Below are 18459 nucleotides of genomic sequence, written 5' to 3' on the forward strand. Positions count from 1 at the left end.
TTCGCTAGTGTAACTTCGCTTTATATAGCGAATCAACGCTAGCGCAACTCTGCAACCTTACGCTACCCCTGTGCGCAACTTCGGATTTTAGTGAATTTGCGGAGCACTGGCGAAACTACGCCTGGCGAAGTGCGGCGAAGTGCGGCGAAGTTGCGCCTGGCACAACTTCGCATCTTAGTGAATTTGCCCCATAGTGAGAAGCTTGAAGGTAATAGAAATATTGGCCACAGAGGGAAGGGAACTTGGTGGAGGCTTCTGAGTGTGTCATAACAATTAGGTTTTTGGTTAATACTGTCTGTCTCTGACACAGTTAATGATCTTAACCAGTTGTTAAAGACGTTTGTTAGGAAGCTACTTGGAAAATTTTTGTTGAATATGTCATTATAAAAAGAATGATTATATAATGACCTTTCATTAGTCGTGTGTGTGTGTGTGTTTGTGTGTGTGTGTTTATATAAATGTGGCAGTTGTCATGGGATCCTAAATGAAGCTTTTTGGGTTTATTGATTTTGCTCTGGTACAAGTCAGGCTTCAGGCTCCACTGGCTCATGGGCGTCTGCAGAAAATAGAAAACATATTAAACAAATGACTTGTGTCCATATTTTGGTTTCCACACAAACAACATCATTTCTATAAATATATAAAGTAGTGAGTGTTGCACATGTATAACATTGTCGTTCTACTAGTGACACAAACTCCTCGGTTGCCACTTGCTCTTTTCTACTTTCTTAACAATTACTAGTCAGTGGCTTGTACAATGTTATTCCCTCTAGTAGTTACACATGGATTTATACAGTGACACCTCCATTTTACATCCCCTCATTTGAAGTTCTTCCATATTTTATACCATTTTTTGTGGTATTGACACACACACACATACACTGGCACTCACACTCCAAGCTAAACACACCTGACAGATTCACACTTATCTACCTAAGTTGGGAAGGTAACCAGATAGCAGCTCCCTAACACAAGATAACAGCTGCCTGGTAGATCTAAGAACAACACTCATTAGTAAAATCCAGGTCCCACTGAGACACATTCAGCTACATTGAGTAGGAGAAACAACAGCCTGCCAGAAAGCAGTTCCATCCTAAAGTGCTGGCTCTTTCTGAAATCACATGACCAGGCAAAATGAGCTGAGATGCACCTACACACCAATATTACAACTAAATACACTTGCTGCTTCAGGAATGACATTTTATATTGTACAGTCAATTATTCGCAGTGTAATTTAGAAATAAAAACGACATCATAAAAATCAGGACAGACTCCATTTAATATAAGTCTTTGGCTATGGCTGGATCCTTTAAAGGAAAACTATACCCCCAAAATGAATACTTAAGAACCGATAGTTTATATCAAATTGAATGACATATTAAAGAATCTTACCAAACTGGAATATATATTTAAGTAAATATTGCCCTTTTACATCTCTTGCCTTGAACCCCCATTTCGTGACTCTATCTGTGCTGCCTCAGAGATCACCTGACCAGAAATACTACAACACTAACTGTAACAGGAAGAAGTGAGGAAGCAAAAGGCAGAACTCTGTCTGTTAATTGGCTCATGTGACCTTACATGTGGTTTGTATGTGTGCACAGTGAATCTTACGATCTCAGGGGCAGCCCTTATTTTTTAAAATGGCAATTTTCTATTTATGATTACCCAATGGCACATACTACTAAAAAAGTATATTATTATGATAATGGTTTATTTACATGAAGCAGGGTTTTACATATGAGCTGTTTTACTCAGTATCTTTTAATAGAGACCTACATTGTTTGGGGGGTATAGTTTTCCTTTAAGCAGACAAAACACTAGCAGGCAATGCTCATTGAAATGGACTGGACAATCATTGGATCAGTTTATCCCTTACACACAATTACACAATGTTGGGGTGACAGAGAAGCTTCAATGTGTCCTGTGTGCCCTGGAATAGTCTGGTAAGTGCTCTAGTTATTTCCATCTGGAATCAATTACCGGCCTGTATATTCTCTGCCGACTTCCACAACTGAAACAATCGTTTAGGATCAAGTTTAATTCTGCCTTAGAGGCAAATTCCACAACCGCTTTCCTCTTCATTTCAGCTCCTTCTTCAAATATTGTTTTCTGTTTCTTAAACCTGATGTGGGTCGTGCACAATTGGACTAACATTTCAATAATGGCGGCAATAGCTGAGAGAGAACATTCGCCTTTTGTATAATGATCCGACTAGAGGCCCGTTAGCCATATGTAACCCTTCTTCATTACATGACATAGAGCCCGTACACTCCATTCTTTACCATTACTTTTATGTTATAGAATGTCCCATTACTAACAACTTTTCAATTGCTTTTCATTCAGTTTTGGTTATAGTTTTTGTATTATTTGCCTTTCTGTTCTGCATCTTGTGCCAAGTCACCCCAGCAGCCAAAAAAGCAATTGCTCTGTGAGCTTACGATTCTATTATTATTGTTACTTTGAGTTTCTTATTATGTTTCTCGTCAGTCCCTCTCCTGTTTATTCTCCAGTCTCTCATTAAACCACTGGTTGCCAAGCTAAACAAACCCTAATAGTCAGATAAAATTCCAAACTGGAGAGCTGTTGAAGAAAAACGCTTGCAAACACTTGAATATTGGGGGCCGATTCACTAACTTCGAGTGAAGGATTCAAAGGTATAAAACTTCAAATTTCGACGTTTTTTTTGGGCTACTTCAACCATCGAATGGGCTACTTCGACCTTCAACTACGACTATCGAAGGATTCGAAGTAAAAATCATATAACTATTCGACCATTCGATAGTCGAAGTACTGTCTCTTTAAAAAAAACTTCGACCCCCTAGTTCGCCATCTAAAAGCTACCGAAGTCAATGTTAGCCTATGGGGAAGGTCCCCATAGGCTTGGCTAACTTTTTTTGATCAAAGGATATTCCTTCGATCGTTGGATTTAAATCCTTCGAATCATTGAATTCAAAGGATTTAATCGTTCGATCGAAGGAATATCCTTCTATCGTTCGATCGAACTATCTGCGCTCAATCCTTCGACTTCGATATTCGAAGTCGAAGGATTTTAATTCCTAGTCGAATATCGAGGGATAATTAACCCTCGATATTCGACCCTTAGTGAATCGGCCCCTTAATGTTTATGTCATATTTTAATATAATAAAACAACCCTTTTACTTTAAGGATTTTAATAGACCGGCCCACAAACATGAGGGGGCAGATGTATTAAGGGTCGAATATCGAGGGTTAATTAACCCTCGATATTCGACTGGGGAATTAAAACCCTTCGACTTTGAATATCGAAGTCAAAGGATTTTGCGCAAATAGTTCGATCGAACGATCGAAGGAATAATCATTCGATCGAGCGATTAAATCCTTCGAATCGAATGATTCGAAGGATTTTAATCCATCGATCGAAGTATTATCCTTCAACCAAAAAAAGTTAGCCAAACCTATGGGGACCTTCCCCATAGGCTAACAACGACTTCGGTAGCTTTTAGATGGCGAACTAGGGGGTCGAAGTTTTTTCTTAAAGAGACAGTACTTCGACTATCGAATGGTCGAATAGTCGAACGATTTTTAGTTCGAATCATTCGATTCAAAGTCGAAGGTCGAAGTAGCCCATTCGATGGTCGAAGTAGCCAAAAAAACACTTCGAAATCCAAAGTATTTTTTCTTCAATTCCTTCACTCGAAAGTTAATGAATGGGCCCCGATTTGTATTGGACAAGTGAAGAGTTGCATCGGTTCTACATAGAAAAGGTTTTACAGCAGAAAAACAAAAGAATGAATTGGTATATTCATCTATAATTTAACTTTCAATGGCATTTCCTTTCTTTTACCTTTTTACGCTTCTATCTGATATCTATGGACACTTACCTTAGCAAACTGTCAGTTTATCTGCCCGTGAGAAATTGATAGAGTCGTGAAAGAAGGAATTAGGGGGATTCAGTGTCGGACTGGTGGGACACCAGGAAAAAACCCGGTGGGCCCTGGCCCCGCTGGTCCAGCCGACCAATTGAAATGTAAGAATTCTGTCGGGGGGGAACAGCATTGAATAATTGATGTGTTCCCCGTCCAGCAACCTGATTTTGCACCGAAGTGATCCAATTGTTTGGCCCTCGAAGCAGGAGGCTACAATTTCTTTCACCTGTAATATTAACAATGAGCAGCATAAATATGTACAGGACTTGATACTCCAACTATTATAAACCTTATCCAGCATAATAAACAACAAGAAAAAGTACCCTGAACATGTTAGTCCCAGGGAACACAAATAAACAAGTGACAATGCCTGTAAAAATACAGCAGGGGGTGAACTCTATTACAGTAGAATCTGAGACAGCTCAGAATTAAAGGCATTTTAGGGCTACATACTTTTACTTGGCACCCCATAAACACATCCGTATTACAAAGAGCTGTGAAAGAGCAATATTTTCAGCATATTGTACAGCTATGGGATCCGTTATCTGGAAACTCATTATCCAGAAAGCTCCGAATTACGGAAAGGCCGTCTCCCATAGACATTTTAATCAAATAATCCAACATTTTAAAACTGATTTCCTTTTTCTGTGTAATAATAAAACAGTCGCTTGTACTTGATCCCAACTAAGATATAATTAATCCTTATTGGAGGCAAAACCAGCCTATTGGCTTTATTTCATGTTTATATGATTTTCTAGTAAACTTAAGGGATGAAGATCCAAATTATGGAAAGATCTGGAAAACCCCCAGGTCCCGAGTATTCTGGATAACAGGTCCTATACCTGTACTTGATCCCAACTAAGATATAATTAATCCTTATTGGAGGCAAAAACAGCCTATTGGCTTTATTTCATGTTTACGTGATTTTTTAGTAGACTTAACACATGAAGATCCAAATTACAGAAAAACTCCTTATCCGGAAACCCCCAGGTCCCGAGCATTCTGGATAACAGATCCCATACCTGTATAATATATAAACACACACACACAGTATATATATATATATATCCATCTATTATCTATCTATCAATCTATCATCTATCTATTTATCTATCTATATCTAATCCCACCAGGGTCTAACTGGAGCCTTTGGGGCCCACCGAGGGGCTGCACAATGAAGGGCCCTCCTGGCAGTTCCCAGCGGCCCCCTCCGAGCGATTAATTCCCGGCATGCGCAAAAAACCGCACCAACGCGCATGCGTGAAAGACTGCAGTGAGGCACATGCATGTAAAACCACATGCGCATGGAAAAAAATGCTGAAATGCGCCCATGCGAGTAAAAGCGCTAAAGCAGCCCAGCAGTGGGGGGGCCGGGTCTGGACCAGCGGGTCCAGGGCCCATCGGGTTTTTTCCTGGTGTCCCACCAGCCCAGTCCGACACTGAATCCCCCTAATTCCTTCTTTGACGTCTCTATCAATTTCTCTTATGATTCTCCTTCCACTAAATCCCCCTCTCACTCTCTCATCCCTCCTCCCCTTGTTCCCTGCTGCTGCCAGAATAGAAATATTTGTTAAATCTCAAGGGGTCTGAAAGCAGGCGGAAAAGAGAGGAGAGGAAAAGAGAAAAAAAAAAGATAGAAACAAACTTTGTCCATAGAAGGATGAAAAGGGGTTGGAAGAAGGGGTAAGCTGAACATGTGGGAGAGAAAGACCTCCCTCCCAAATCTGGAGACATCAGATAGACTGAGCCATTCATTTGAGTCTAAGCCTCTGTCTAAAGGATCAAGAAGGAGAGAGCAAAGCATAAGAGAGAAAAAGTAACTGAGAGGAGAGACTAAAGCCTCAAACATTGTGAGTCCACGAGAGGAAGAAGCTGTTCATAAATCACTGCAGAGGCTGAAGGGAGACAAGCTGAGAAGATAAGAAAAGACAAAACCTCTTTACCGAGAAAGGAAGAAGGAGAAAAGGGATAAAATTACAATCACTCGCACAAGATATTTCAGAAGTGTCTGTATGAAGAGGCCAATTCACTCGGCAAAATAAACTTCATAAACTAAAAATAAACGAAAGGCTCAGCAAAGAACATATTACAAAGCATTGCTGGATAATTGCTGGATAATTACTGGAAACCGTTGCTTCTAACAGACTAGACTACGATACTGACACATTGACAAACAAACCTGAGAGCAGGATCCCAGGAGAAAGAAAATGATCCCCTTTCAGTTCATCCTTCTATTTCTTGTTGTCATTCCATTGTCATCCTTTGGTGAGATTGGGGAGCATGATGCGCTTTGTGGTCCAGGTGACTCTTGCTACGCACTGTTTTACCAACGGACTGGTTTTCTGAGCTCCTGGAAAGCCTGTAAAGAGCGTGGAGGAAATTTAGCCACTGTGAAAAGTGACCAAGAAGCGGCTTTAGTTGAGCAACTTCTCACCTCTTCGTCAAAATCACGTGGTGATGTGGATCAGCTCCAGCTAAGGTTTTGGATTGGGCTACAGCGTCAACCTAGGCAGTGTGCACCACAAAAGCCCTTACGTGGCTTCACCTGGACTACTGGAGACCAAGACACTGCTTTTACAAATTGGGCCCTTCAGCTTGTATCTTTGGGGCCCCCTGGCTCCTGTTCAGCCCCCCGCTGTGTGGCTATAGGTCTGGGTTATGAAAAGCCAGAGGATGATTTCAAATGGCTGGAAGGTACCTGTACTTTGCCTGTTGATGGGTTTGTGTGCAAATTCCGCTACCAAGGAATGTGCCCAGCGCTGTCTGAAGGTTCTGTCCGCTACTCTGTGCCCTTTGGCTATCATGGTACTTGGCTTGACCGTCTTCCTTTTGGCTCAGTGGCAGCTGTGTCATGTGACGGGCAAAAACAAGATGTTTCTGTACTCTGCATGTTGAAGGAAGATGGTACTGTGGGATGGAACGTAAATGAGCCACTTTGTCACACTACTCCCAACCAATGTAGTCAATGCCAACAGCTTTGTGGGGAGGGAGGTGTTTGTGCTTGCCATGAAGGGTACAGTCTACAGCTGGATGGATATTCCTGTGAGTCGGATGATGACATGAACTTTGAGGATCATGACACAGTACATGGATGTCCGTGTCAATACCGTTGTTTAGACCTTGAAAAGGGCAAAGGATACCAATGCATATGCCCAGAGGGCTACATGCTGGCTGCTGATGGGCATCACTGTGAAGATATTGATGAATGTGAAGAAGGTGACGAAGGACCATGTGAGCATTCTTGTCAGAATAGCCCAGGTTCATATGTCTGCTCTTGTGACCTTGGATTTTCCGTCCTAGAAGATGAGCCTAGTCGTTGTGTGGATGTAGATGAATGCCAGATTGCCAGGGTATGCAAACAGATGTGTGTTAACTATGTGGGTGGCTTTGAATGTTTCTGTAGTGAGGGCTATGAGCTGGATGCAGATGGGGTGACTTGTAAGCCTATTGGGCACACAGATACTAGATATGAACCTGGTGCACCTTTCAGCACATCTAAGGAGACGAGTGAGGAAGAGGAGGATGAATGGTATGAAGGAGAGGTTGAAGGGGAAGGATTTTTGACACAGTGGGGTATATCAGAGACAGCCACCGGAGGAAGCAAACATAGATGGGAGTCCAGAGATAATGCAGATAGTAAATATGGGTTGACAGGACAAGTAGATAGTTGGGATGCCACAGTTCAGCCTGAAGTTATCATAGACACTACCATGACTCCGCTAGATGAATGGGAAGAGGTGACATACCCTGTGGTACCAACAACACAAAAGCAGCCTGGAATAGAGAGAGATCCCATTGTCTTTATCACAGCTTTGCCAGCACAGAACACATTAGTTGCAGACAAATATGATAGTGAAAAGACAACAGATTCCCCTACCACATCAATGAGCTCATCTACAGCTTCTTCTGATCTGGCAGACCAGCTTACAACCGTCAAATTCTCAACAGACAAAGTCAGTCTTATTGAAGTCATAGAAGCAGTCACTCCTGCTAACCCTATTAAAGAAAATACAGAACGTTCCACATGGGAAAGTACCACGGGCCCATCATCATTAGACGAAAACAAAAATATAAACCATCCACCAAGCACATTGGGGCCGAATGTAGCAATAGACAATAGTTTGGCTCCACCAAGACACCAGCTCAATAACTCTGCGGTGGAATCTCCAGTACTTCCCTCATTTTCCCCTCTGCCACCTCAGGAATCTAAGGGTAAGAGGGAAAACCGGTGGTTGATTGTGGCACTGCTGGTCCCCCTTTGTGTTTTCCTGGTGATTATGTTGGCACTTGCCATTGTTTACTGCACCCGATGTGGAGGACAAACAAAACCCTGTAGTGTCACTGACTGTTATCACTGGGTGACTGGAGGAGGACCTCAGAAAGCCCTCGCCCCCACAGCTGGAGAAACACAATGTCCACAAGCAGCTGTTTGAAAGGAGACCAATATTACATTATAAATAAGAATAGTTAGAGGAATGTGTAATATTTTCCCTCATCTGCTGTCTAAACCAGAGTTTTGGGTAAACCTGGGAGCGCTGTATCTAGGTTTTATGTATGAAGTAGTGTGTCAGCTCCATTTTATACCGCTCTTCATTTTGCCTCCTGTTCTTTCCCCTATGTAACTCCATCGAGTTCAAAATTACTCCTTATTCCAGTGTTACCTATAGTAAATATCCATTTCATTCTACAGGGGCTATAAGGCACTTAAAGGGATACTGTCATGGGAAAAAAAAAATTTTCAAAATGAATCAGTTAATAGCGCTGCTCCAGCAGAATTCTGCACTGGAATCCATTTCTCAAAAGAGCAAACAGATTTTTTTTTATTAAATTTTGAAATCTGACATGGGGCTAGACATTTTGTCAATTTCCCAGCTGCCCCAAGTCATGTGACTTGTGCTCTGATAAACTTCAGTCACTCTTTACTGCTGTACTGCAAGTTGGAGTGATATCACCCCCCTCCCTTTCCCCCCAGCAGCCAAACAACAGAACAATGGGAAGGTAACCAGATAGCAGCTCCCTAACACAAGATAACAGCTGCCTGGTAGATCTAAGAACAGCACTCAATAGTAAAATCCAGGTCCCACTGAGACACATTCAGTTACATTGAGAAGGAAAAACAGCAGCCTGCCAGAAAGCATTTCTCTCCTGAAGTGCAGGCAAAAGTCACATGACATGGGGCAGCTGGGAAATTGACAAATGTCTAGCCCCGTGTCAGATTTCAAAAGGAAATATAAAAAAATCTGTTTGCTCTTTTGAGAAATGGATTTCAGTGCAGAATTCTGCTGGAGCAGCACTATTAACTGATTCATTTTGAAAAATTTTTTCCTTTAAGGAAATTAAAGCTAAAATGGTTCCATTGTCACTTGGTCTCTGAAATAAACCAACGCTGTATAATATTTCATGTTTCTGTAACGTTGGTGGGACCATTCTAAGGAGGCAGGTCAGTAAGGTGACTGCAACTTTAGGCTTTTAAAAACACCTTTGGTTTATATCGTTTGCACTAATTATTGTCTTTATTTTACCCTTTCCCCAAAATGCAATGACTTCATGGATTAAATGACACACTGTCCTAAAATGAATGAATGAAGTCAACTCACAAGATAAATTTGACTATATTTCACTCTCACGTTGTTTTCTTAGGTTTTTCTTGTTGTCATTGATGAAACCAATGAACAGTAGTGTGTGAAGGTGCCCTTTGCCCAAATGTGTGCCAATGCATCAAATTTCTTCAATTCTTCTTAAACTCGTACTGACTAGTAAAGTCAAATCAATTCAATCAAATTAGATTCGAGTTTTTTCACCAAAAAAAACTCGAATGTCAGGAAGGCTAATAACATGTTCAAATTGGTCCCTGGATAGTCTTGTTTGAGTTTTTAAAGTGTGATAAGTGTGATAAAGCTTGAAATTTGAATTAAAACTCGAATTGAGTTTGGACAAATCACAAGTGAGAGTTTTGACCATAAAAAAATTTAGAAAATTTAAATTTTAATATTGACCCTTAATAAATCTGCCCCATAATGTTTGCCAGTGTTGCAGCATCACACATTATTATGCAAACCTGTGTCCTTCTGGGATCTAACAGTTATAGTATTATACAGAGTGGGACTACAGTCCACGGTCCCTCTCCGTTCCCAGCGCCGGATTTCTTTGCTGGCCACCCCTAGGCCGTGTGGTCCGACCAGGCGGCCACGCGGTCCTAGCGCCTGCCCACACTTCCCCGAAAAAACGCCGGTGCAGCTGGTGTAATTGAATGGGGACGCACACATCCCCATAATGTGGCTGGGCGGCATGCCGCCCCTATTTTTTGCCGCCCTAGGCCCGGGCCTATGTGGCCTTGCCGCAAATCCGGGCCTGTCCGGACCTCCTGGCCCCACTACTGCGTCACGGCACGCATGTACGAACAGAGGTGCGCAAGTGTGAACGGTGCTGCGCGGCTCTGCAAATTGTTTTTTTTTTGTAGGGCCAGGAAATTAGGAGAGGGGGTCTGGCCCAGTGGGGGCCCATGAGGGCCGGGCCCGTCGGGTTTTTTCCCAGTCTGACCCTGGTATTATATTATTGTTCATGGTTTTTAAGATTTAATTTGCCTGTTCTTCCTGTTTTGTCCTTAAATGTTACATATCTCACTGCACTTATATATCATCCTATAACAATTTCCGAGATTTATTACAAAATGTATTTTTTGTTCTATTTGTTCCTTTAAATGCCAGTGTTGTTATGGCAAAAGCAGTGCAGGGGGGTCAGTAGAGAACCCGGGGTACATAATGTGTAATATGTCCAAGCACTGAGATGCAGTTCAATGTGATTTAATCCTGGTTTTCTTGTTCTCAGTGGGGTTACCGTTATATCGATATGTTATTTTACTGAGTGATGTATTGCGCTAAATGTAATTAAGGGGGGGATGGAGAAGTCATCAAGCCTAAATCCCCCCATTGTTCTGTTGTGAATTGAATGGAGTTGTTTGAAAGGGTCTCTGGTTCTTTTTCTCAAGGGAACAATTCACAGGGGGATTTCTACATTCACAAAATGTGTCTATTTAATTCTAACTAACCAATTGCAGTCAGTCACAATGTGGCTTTTATTTGTGATTCTGCAATGGACCAATAATTACTGATTGGTTGTTAATGGGTTTCTTATTCTCCCATAACTCCAGGTAGTGGAATAAATCTGCGGAGAAAAAGACTCAAGATATATTTTCACACCAGGCCCATTCATTCACAAAACAAATAATAGAAAAATGGTTTAATCATGCGTTAACCTTAAATCTTATCATTGTTCAAGGGGGGATTTATCTACTATGGGCATATTTTATAACAGAGAGAACAATTAACCACAGAATTTGCCAAAAGAAAACTGTTTTCCTAATTGTGTCGTACATTGGAGGTCTCTTCTGGGAATATTGTGGTTCTCTGTTCACCCTTTTATAAACATAAACCCCTCAGTGAGAAAATATGATAATTCTAGATCATTTTAAAGTTTGTTAATCTGTTTATTCCTGTATGCGCCTCACTATGGGGTATATTTATCAAAGAGTGAAGTTCCGCCACTAGAGTGAAATTCTGCCACTTCCCATTCATTTCTATGGGGTTTTTAAAGGCGTATTTATCAAAGGGTGAAATTTCACTTTCACCCATTGATAAATATGCCTTTCAAAATCCCATAGAAATGAATGGAGAGCTGCGGAATTTCACTCTAGTGGTGGAACTTCACTCTTTGATAAATATACCCCATATATTCTTACAGAAAGAGCCAGTCTGGGCCAGAGAGCCTGACCAATTAAATTGAAACAGATGCAGAATGGTAAAGATCAGTGATCCCCAACTAGGGTTGTCACCTTTTCTGGAGAAAAATACCGGCCTTCCTATGTATTTATCATTTTTCCTTGTTAATAACATTGGGATCAACCATAATGTTTACTGGCCAGGCCGTTAAAATACCGGCCAGGTGGCAACCCTATCCCCAACCAGTAGCTCGTGAGTAACATGTTGCTCTCCAACCCCTTGGATGTTGCTCTCAGTGTCCTCAAAGTAGGTGATTATTTTTGAATTCCAGACTTGGAGGCAAGTTTTAGTTGTATAAAAACTAAATATAGAGCCAAGTAGAGTCTCCTGTAGCTGCCAGTCCACGTAGAGGCTACCAAATAGCCAATCACAGCCCTTATTTGGCACCCAAGGGACTTTTTCATGTTTGTGTTGCTCCCCAACTCTTTTTACATTTGAATGTGGCTCACGGGTAAAAAAAGTTGGGACCCCTGGTATTGAGGTTTCGTAGGCTTATAGTTAAAATCCCAAGATGGGGCCCAATAAGGCTTGGGCCAACCAGAAGATTCTCTTGAACTCTTGGATGTTCATTACAACTTTGGTAACCACCAACCTCCATGATTCAGATCATCATTCACTATAAGGTGCACAGAATTTATTAATAGAAGAATCATTTTGAGCTGAACATGTTCTCAGCATAAAAAAATAATGAGCATAAGATGCAAGATTAAGGTTTCTATGTATTGAAGAGAAATATATGTTTTTGAATGAATAAGTACCAGAAATCGGCATTGGAATAGCAGCTGGGGTGCATTTTCAGTGGGACCACCAGCTCTTGTGTAGGGGGTGTCTCAGCAAAAGCCCGAGGTTCAAATATCTTTGACTGTCTAATAAAAAGGGGCCAATAAAGGGGTGCTGAGGTTTCTAGGAATATAGGAGGCCCAGATTAGATGCAATTTTAATTTGTGAAGTTATCTTTATAAATCAGAATGTTCAGCAAACAACAGTAACTTTAGATTGAAACTATATGAAAAACAAATGTATCTGCAAACGTCATGGGTGATGCCATACTGCTTGCTCTGCCAGGGCTAAATGACATACTTTTTATAGACTTCAATCTAATCAGTGGCCAAATACCATAAAAACGGTCAAAATCATTTAAATTCCCAAGCTTCAAACATCTATCAGACATGAGGTTGAATTAAAAAGTAATGGGTCTAGTTTACAATTGTACAGGTGTAACTGCTGTTTGGGGAGGGAGAGAGAAAACAAGTGCCTTTAGGGTTAGAGTTGCCACCTCACCGCTAATTTACCTGAAACCTCTCTCTGCTCATTATAATGATCTAAACCCACAGGCACATACACCGTCCCAGTACATTATTATCTTATGGGATTATACGACTGATTGGCCTTCAGCACTTGCCCAAATCAGCAAAACCCTTCACGGGGTCCTTGGTCAGTAGCCATTCAGTTGCCAGAAGGTAAAAGAAAAACCTTGGAATCAATAAAAATCCCAAACATAAGTGTAAGATTCTATTGTTCAAAAAACTAAGAATGATATTAAATTGGTAAAAATACCCTACCCTGTTAACAGTAGGCAATGTGCAAAATGCAATTTTACTCACAATACATGTGAATACAAGTTTGAACACATTTCTGTGGTTTTTATGTGTTATTACACTTTTGCTGATGAAGGTGAATTGCCCTTTAAACTGCAAGTCCCAGTTTCCCCAAGAGACCTACTTATCTTAAATTGTTACAATTGTGTCTTTGCTTAGCTTAAATTGTTACAATTGTTTCTTTGCTTGTATTAAATAGTTACAATTGTTTCTTGGTTTATCTTAAATTGTTACAATTGTTTTTTTTTGGCTTACCTTAAATTGTTACAATTGTTACAATACAAAAGTATCAAACTACACCTGCTGCAAAAGACAATTATGTTTTAGAAACGTTGTATCTTTTTCTGGCTGTTCAGTGCAGGAGATCAAGGAGAAAGTGGGGACATTTCAGTAACAAGCCGGGACTGTGCGTTGAGCTGTCAAAATCGGGACCTTCCTGCTAAAATGGGACAGTTGGGAAGTGTGTATTATAACTAAAACTCTAGTCACTAATCAGACAGAATAGTGACTAGACACAAGGGGGAAAGTAAAAATGTCACATAGCATGTGAATGGGGCTGGTAGTGTATGTTATAAATATATGTTTTTAGTGTTTCTAATGATGTGTCTGATTTTCAGACCTGCACCACTAGACTTTATTTCCGATGACTCCGTATACTGAGTGTGTTATATACAAGTGATTGAGCTGTAAGAGCCAGTGATACACTGCAGAGAAGTGCATTGTTGTGTAGTTGTGTACAAATGTGTCTATAACAACACAAAGGCTTTTAAAGGACCATACACAGAACAATGTTTAATAAGTATGAAATGAACATGCTGTACGATATGATTTAACCAATGAGTGCCTTACAGCGCTGAAAGCAGATCAGGGATTTCTATTTATTTCTTCTTGTAAATGTAAATGCTGTATTTGTATTTTGTTTTTGGTTCAATGTCTGATAAATAAAATATTCTTGTAATTTCCCAGCAGTCTGCCTGGTATGTGGAATGAGAAACAGGAAAGGTGAAAGCCAATGGGATCCCTCTATCATTTCCTATTATGTTTCCGCCAACAGTTTATTTCCCCTTTCATCAACTTCTGAACCTTCACCCTCTGTATCCAGCCAGTGTTGGCAGTCGAGCTGCAGAGAGAAACGTTGGATTCTCTTGTTTCACCCCCTACAGTAACAGTAAAGACCAACTTGCACAATGTCATGATCACTTGCAGCGCTGACTGCTCCGTAAAGAAGACACTGGTTGTAATATCAGTCCGGCTTTATTGTATCACACAGTGTGGAAACATAATAAACAAAAACCTACGCGTTTCGTGCCTGTATAGTCGGCGCTTCCTACTGCTCCACTTCCCAATACTGGATGAACAAAGAGGGTAAACCTACGCGTTTCGTGCCTGTAGGAAGTGCCGACTATACAGGCATGAAACGCGTAGGTTTTTGTAACTGAACACAGACTATTATTATGTTTCCACACTGTGTGATACAATAAAGCCGGACTGATATTACAACCAGCGTCTTCTTTACGGAGCAGTCAGCGCTGCAAGCGATCATCACATTGTGCAAGTTGGAGTATTCGGAGGAGTAACCGAAGTTTCACGAGAGCTGCGAGCGGCAAGGGAACGCTGCACGTTAGGGTGACCTCCACCGTGGCTGCTTCTCAATTGTTGCTACAGTATTTACCACCCGAGATATAGAAATACAGCCCTGTCCATTCAAGCCTCTTGCCAAATGGCTCATTTTTTTATCCAAATTCCTTCAATCTCACCCAACTGGCTACACAGCAGCTTGTTTATATAAACTATAGTAGTACTTCTCTGTTATCTACTGTGTATCCTGTGCTTGAATGGCTGCCCCCATGGCTACACAGCAGCTTGTTTATATAAACTATAGTAGTACTTATCTGTTATCTACTGTGTATCCTGTGCTTGAATGGCTGCCCCCATGGCTACACAGCAGCTTGTTTATATTAACTATAGCAGTACTTATCTGTTATCTACTGTGTATCCTGTGCTTGAATGGCTGCCCCCATGGCTACACAGCAGCTTGTTTATATAAACTATAGTAGTACTTATCTGTCATCTACTGTGTATCCTGTGCTTGTATGGCTGCCCCCATGGCTACACAGCAGCTTGTTTATATAAACTATAGTAGTACTTATCTGTTATCTACTGTGTATCCTGTGCTTGAATGGCTGCCCCCATGGCTACACAGCAGCTTGTTTATATAAACTATAGTAGTACTTATCTGTTATCTACTGTGTATCCTGTGCTTGAATGGCTGCCCCCATGGCTACACAGCAGCTTGTTTATATCAACTATAGTAGTACTTATCTGTTATCTACTGTGTATCCTGTGCTTGAATGGCTGCCCCATGGCTACACAACAGCTTGTTTATATAAACTATAGTAGTACTTATCTGTTATCTACTGTGTATCCTGTGCTTGAATGGCTGCCCCCATGGCTACACAGCAGCTTGTCTATATAAACTATAGTAGTACTTATCTGTTATCTACTGTGTATCCTGTGCTTGAATGGCTGCCCCCCATGGCTACACAGCAGCTTGTCTATATAAACTATAGTAGTACTTATCTGTTATCTACTGTGTATCCTGTGCTTGAATGGCTGCCCCCATGGCTACACAGCAGCTTGTTTATATAAACTATAGTAGTGTTTCTGAAGCAAACACACTAGTTATACCAGTGCTGGGCAACACTACATTTAAATTTTACTTTACACTTTCAGTTTTTTGGTGTTACTGTTCCTAGAAAATCAGGTCCATAATTCAAAGCTTTAAGGATAACAGATTTCCGGATAATAGATCTCATGCCTGTACTTTATTTCCTAGCTCCATCTCACTTCGGCCATTGTACCTATCTGTCATTCCTCGTCAATTTCTTCATTCACCATTCGATTCTACTTATTTCTTCCACCCCATGAGATAAATGAGAAATACAGGTGTGGGGTCTGTTATCCGGAAACATGAAAAAAATACAAATAAGAAGTAAAAAGAAAAAGCAGAAAGTTAAGTCATTCTTTTCTTAGCGTACGCTGCAGGGGTCTGGGTCCCATTAGTAGTCGCCCTATAAGCCACATACCTGAGTGTCACTTCTAGAGACTCACTAGCCGCAGTGTAGAGTAATATCAAGTATGTTGAGTAATGTGAGCGGATCAGATTGCAGAGGAAACTGTCGGCAGCTGAGGACTTGTGATGTGAATACAAAGCGCATAGTGTTCTGTGTGATGGGCTTCAGCCTAAATATGACACATTAAAGGAATTAAACTCATTTATTTCTCCAGATCTCATTTCCTTTCAAAAGAATCTGCAAGTACAAACTGCCATGACATGTTTTATTCCTAGAAACTCATTGATTCCACTGTAATGTTTATTTTTATGCCTATTCCTGTTTATTTCTATATGGGGCTGAATGTAGAGGAACGAGTGTTTATTTATCCCCTAAACTTCCCAAGATGATTGTGTGGGGGGGGACTCACGGCACGGCAGCGACTAGTGCGAATAAAACGACCGTGTGTAGGGAATATTTCCTTTTACTTTCATTCTATTGGGCAGATTTACTAAAGAGCGAAGCAACTTTTCACAAGCGTTGCCACCCGCAGGGACATCGCCAATTTACTAACAGGAGCAGACGCCAATTCGCTAGCGAAACAGACCATTGATAGCGGTCATTCGCACTTTAGCGCCAGACGACTTTTCGCTCTGGAGAACAGACGTTACTCTGCAAATTCATTAAAGTGCAGATTTTACAGAACATTATTCACCAGAGTTGTCGCCACCACCTCAGACGAGAAGAAGTGCCATAAAGCCGCCACATCTTCCTCAATCACTTACATCATATCCTGTGAGCTGAAAATGTATTAAAGTTCAAAAAAACGCTGGTGACTTTTCCTTTTTTCAGCGGGATTGCCTGCAAAGTCCTAACAAACTTTTTTGGGTAAGCGGTTTTCTCCAGACATTTCATAACATATGGAAGATTAATCCATATTAACGTGGTAGTAATCATTCTCCATCCAGCTGGGGTATACTCTGCTGCAGGTGAAAACTCTCTTGGGTAAAAAGGTCCCCTGCTTTTTGTCTATAATGTCCTCTAATGTACTTGTAAAGTCTAATCATGTCCCCTCACAAGCGCCTTTTTTCCCCCAGAGAAAACAACCCCAACCTTGTCAGTCTCCCCTCATAATTTAACTCTTCCCTCCCTCTAACCAGTTTAGTTGCACTTAGTCTCTGCACTCTCTCCAGCTCATTTATATCCCTCTTAAGGACTGGAGTCCAAAACTGCCCCCATACTCCAGATGAGGCCTCACCAGGGACCTATAAAGAGACACAATTATGTTTCATCCCTTGAGTTAATGCCCTTTTTTATACAAGAACTTTATTTGCTTTAGTAGCCACAGACTCCACTAACAACACTGGTCCAATTAGAAAATGTTCCATTTATTACCACTCTTTGTAGTCTATCTTTTAGCCAGTTCTCTATCCATGTACAAATACTATGTTCCAGGCCAACATTCCTTCATTTAACCAGTAACCTTCTGTGTGACACTGTATCAATTGGTTTAGCAAAGTCTAAGTAAATCACATCCACTGCCATCCCAGAATCGAGGTCTCTGCTCACCTTCTCATAAAAAGAAATTAAGTTAGTCTGGCAAGATCTATTACACATAAAACCATGCTGGCACACACCCATATTATTATGATTTGCTATGAAGTCCAGTATCTTATCCTTTATTAACCCTTCAAAAAGCTTTACTACCACTGATGTCAGACTAACTGGCCTATAGTTTTGAGGCTGAGAACGGGATCCTTTTTTGAGTAGAGGCACCACATTAGCAATTCGCCAGTCTCTCGGCACTATGCCAGATCTCAATGAATCCTGAAAAATGAAGTAAAGAGGTTTGGCAACAATCACAGAGCTAAGCTCGCTAATTACCCTGGGATGAATACCATCTGGCCCTGGACCTTTGTTAATCTTAACATGTTCTAGTCTCTTTTGAATTTTCTTATGTGTAAACCATGCATCATTAGTTGTATTACTAGAATTGGGACAATTAAGAAGGAAACCTTCATAAAGGTGTAGTGTAGATAGTAGACCAGTCTCAAGCTCCAACAAGAAGTCCAAAATGGTTAGCACCTTAGACATTTTGCCAGCATAGGGAGGGACTCTACT

The 18459-nt window shown here is 41.0% G+C and overlaps 1 protein-coding gene across 1 annotated transcript; it reads left to right on the plus strand.

Annotated features, from left to right (window-relative positions):
* The first annotated feature begins 5513 nt into the window (after positions 1–5513).
* Positions 5514–8670, plus strand: cd248.S (CD248 molecule S homeolog). Its single transcript, XM_018259968.2, has one exon. It carries the CDS (start codon positions 6117–6119, stop codon positions 8340–8342), a length of 2226 nt encoding a protein of 741 aa, XP_018115457.1. The 5' UTR covers positions 5514–6116; the 3' UTR covers positions 8343–8670.
* Positions 8671–18459: the final 9789 nt, after the last annotated feature.

Source organism: Xenopus laevis, chromosome 4S, assembly GCF_017654675.1.
Source record: "Xenopus laevis strain J_2021 chromosome 4S, Xenopus_laevis_v10.1, whole genome shotgun sequence".
Lineage (NCBI taxonomy): Eukaryota > Metazoa > Chordata > Amphibia > Anura > Pipidae > Xenopus > Xenopus laevis.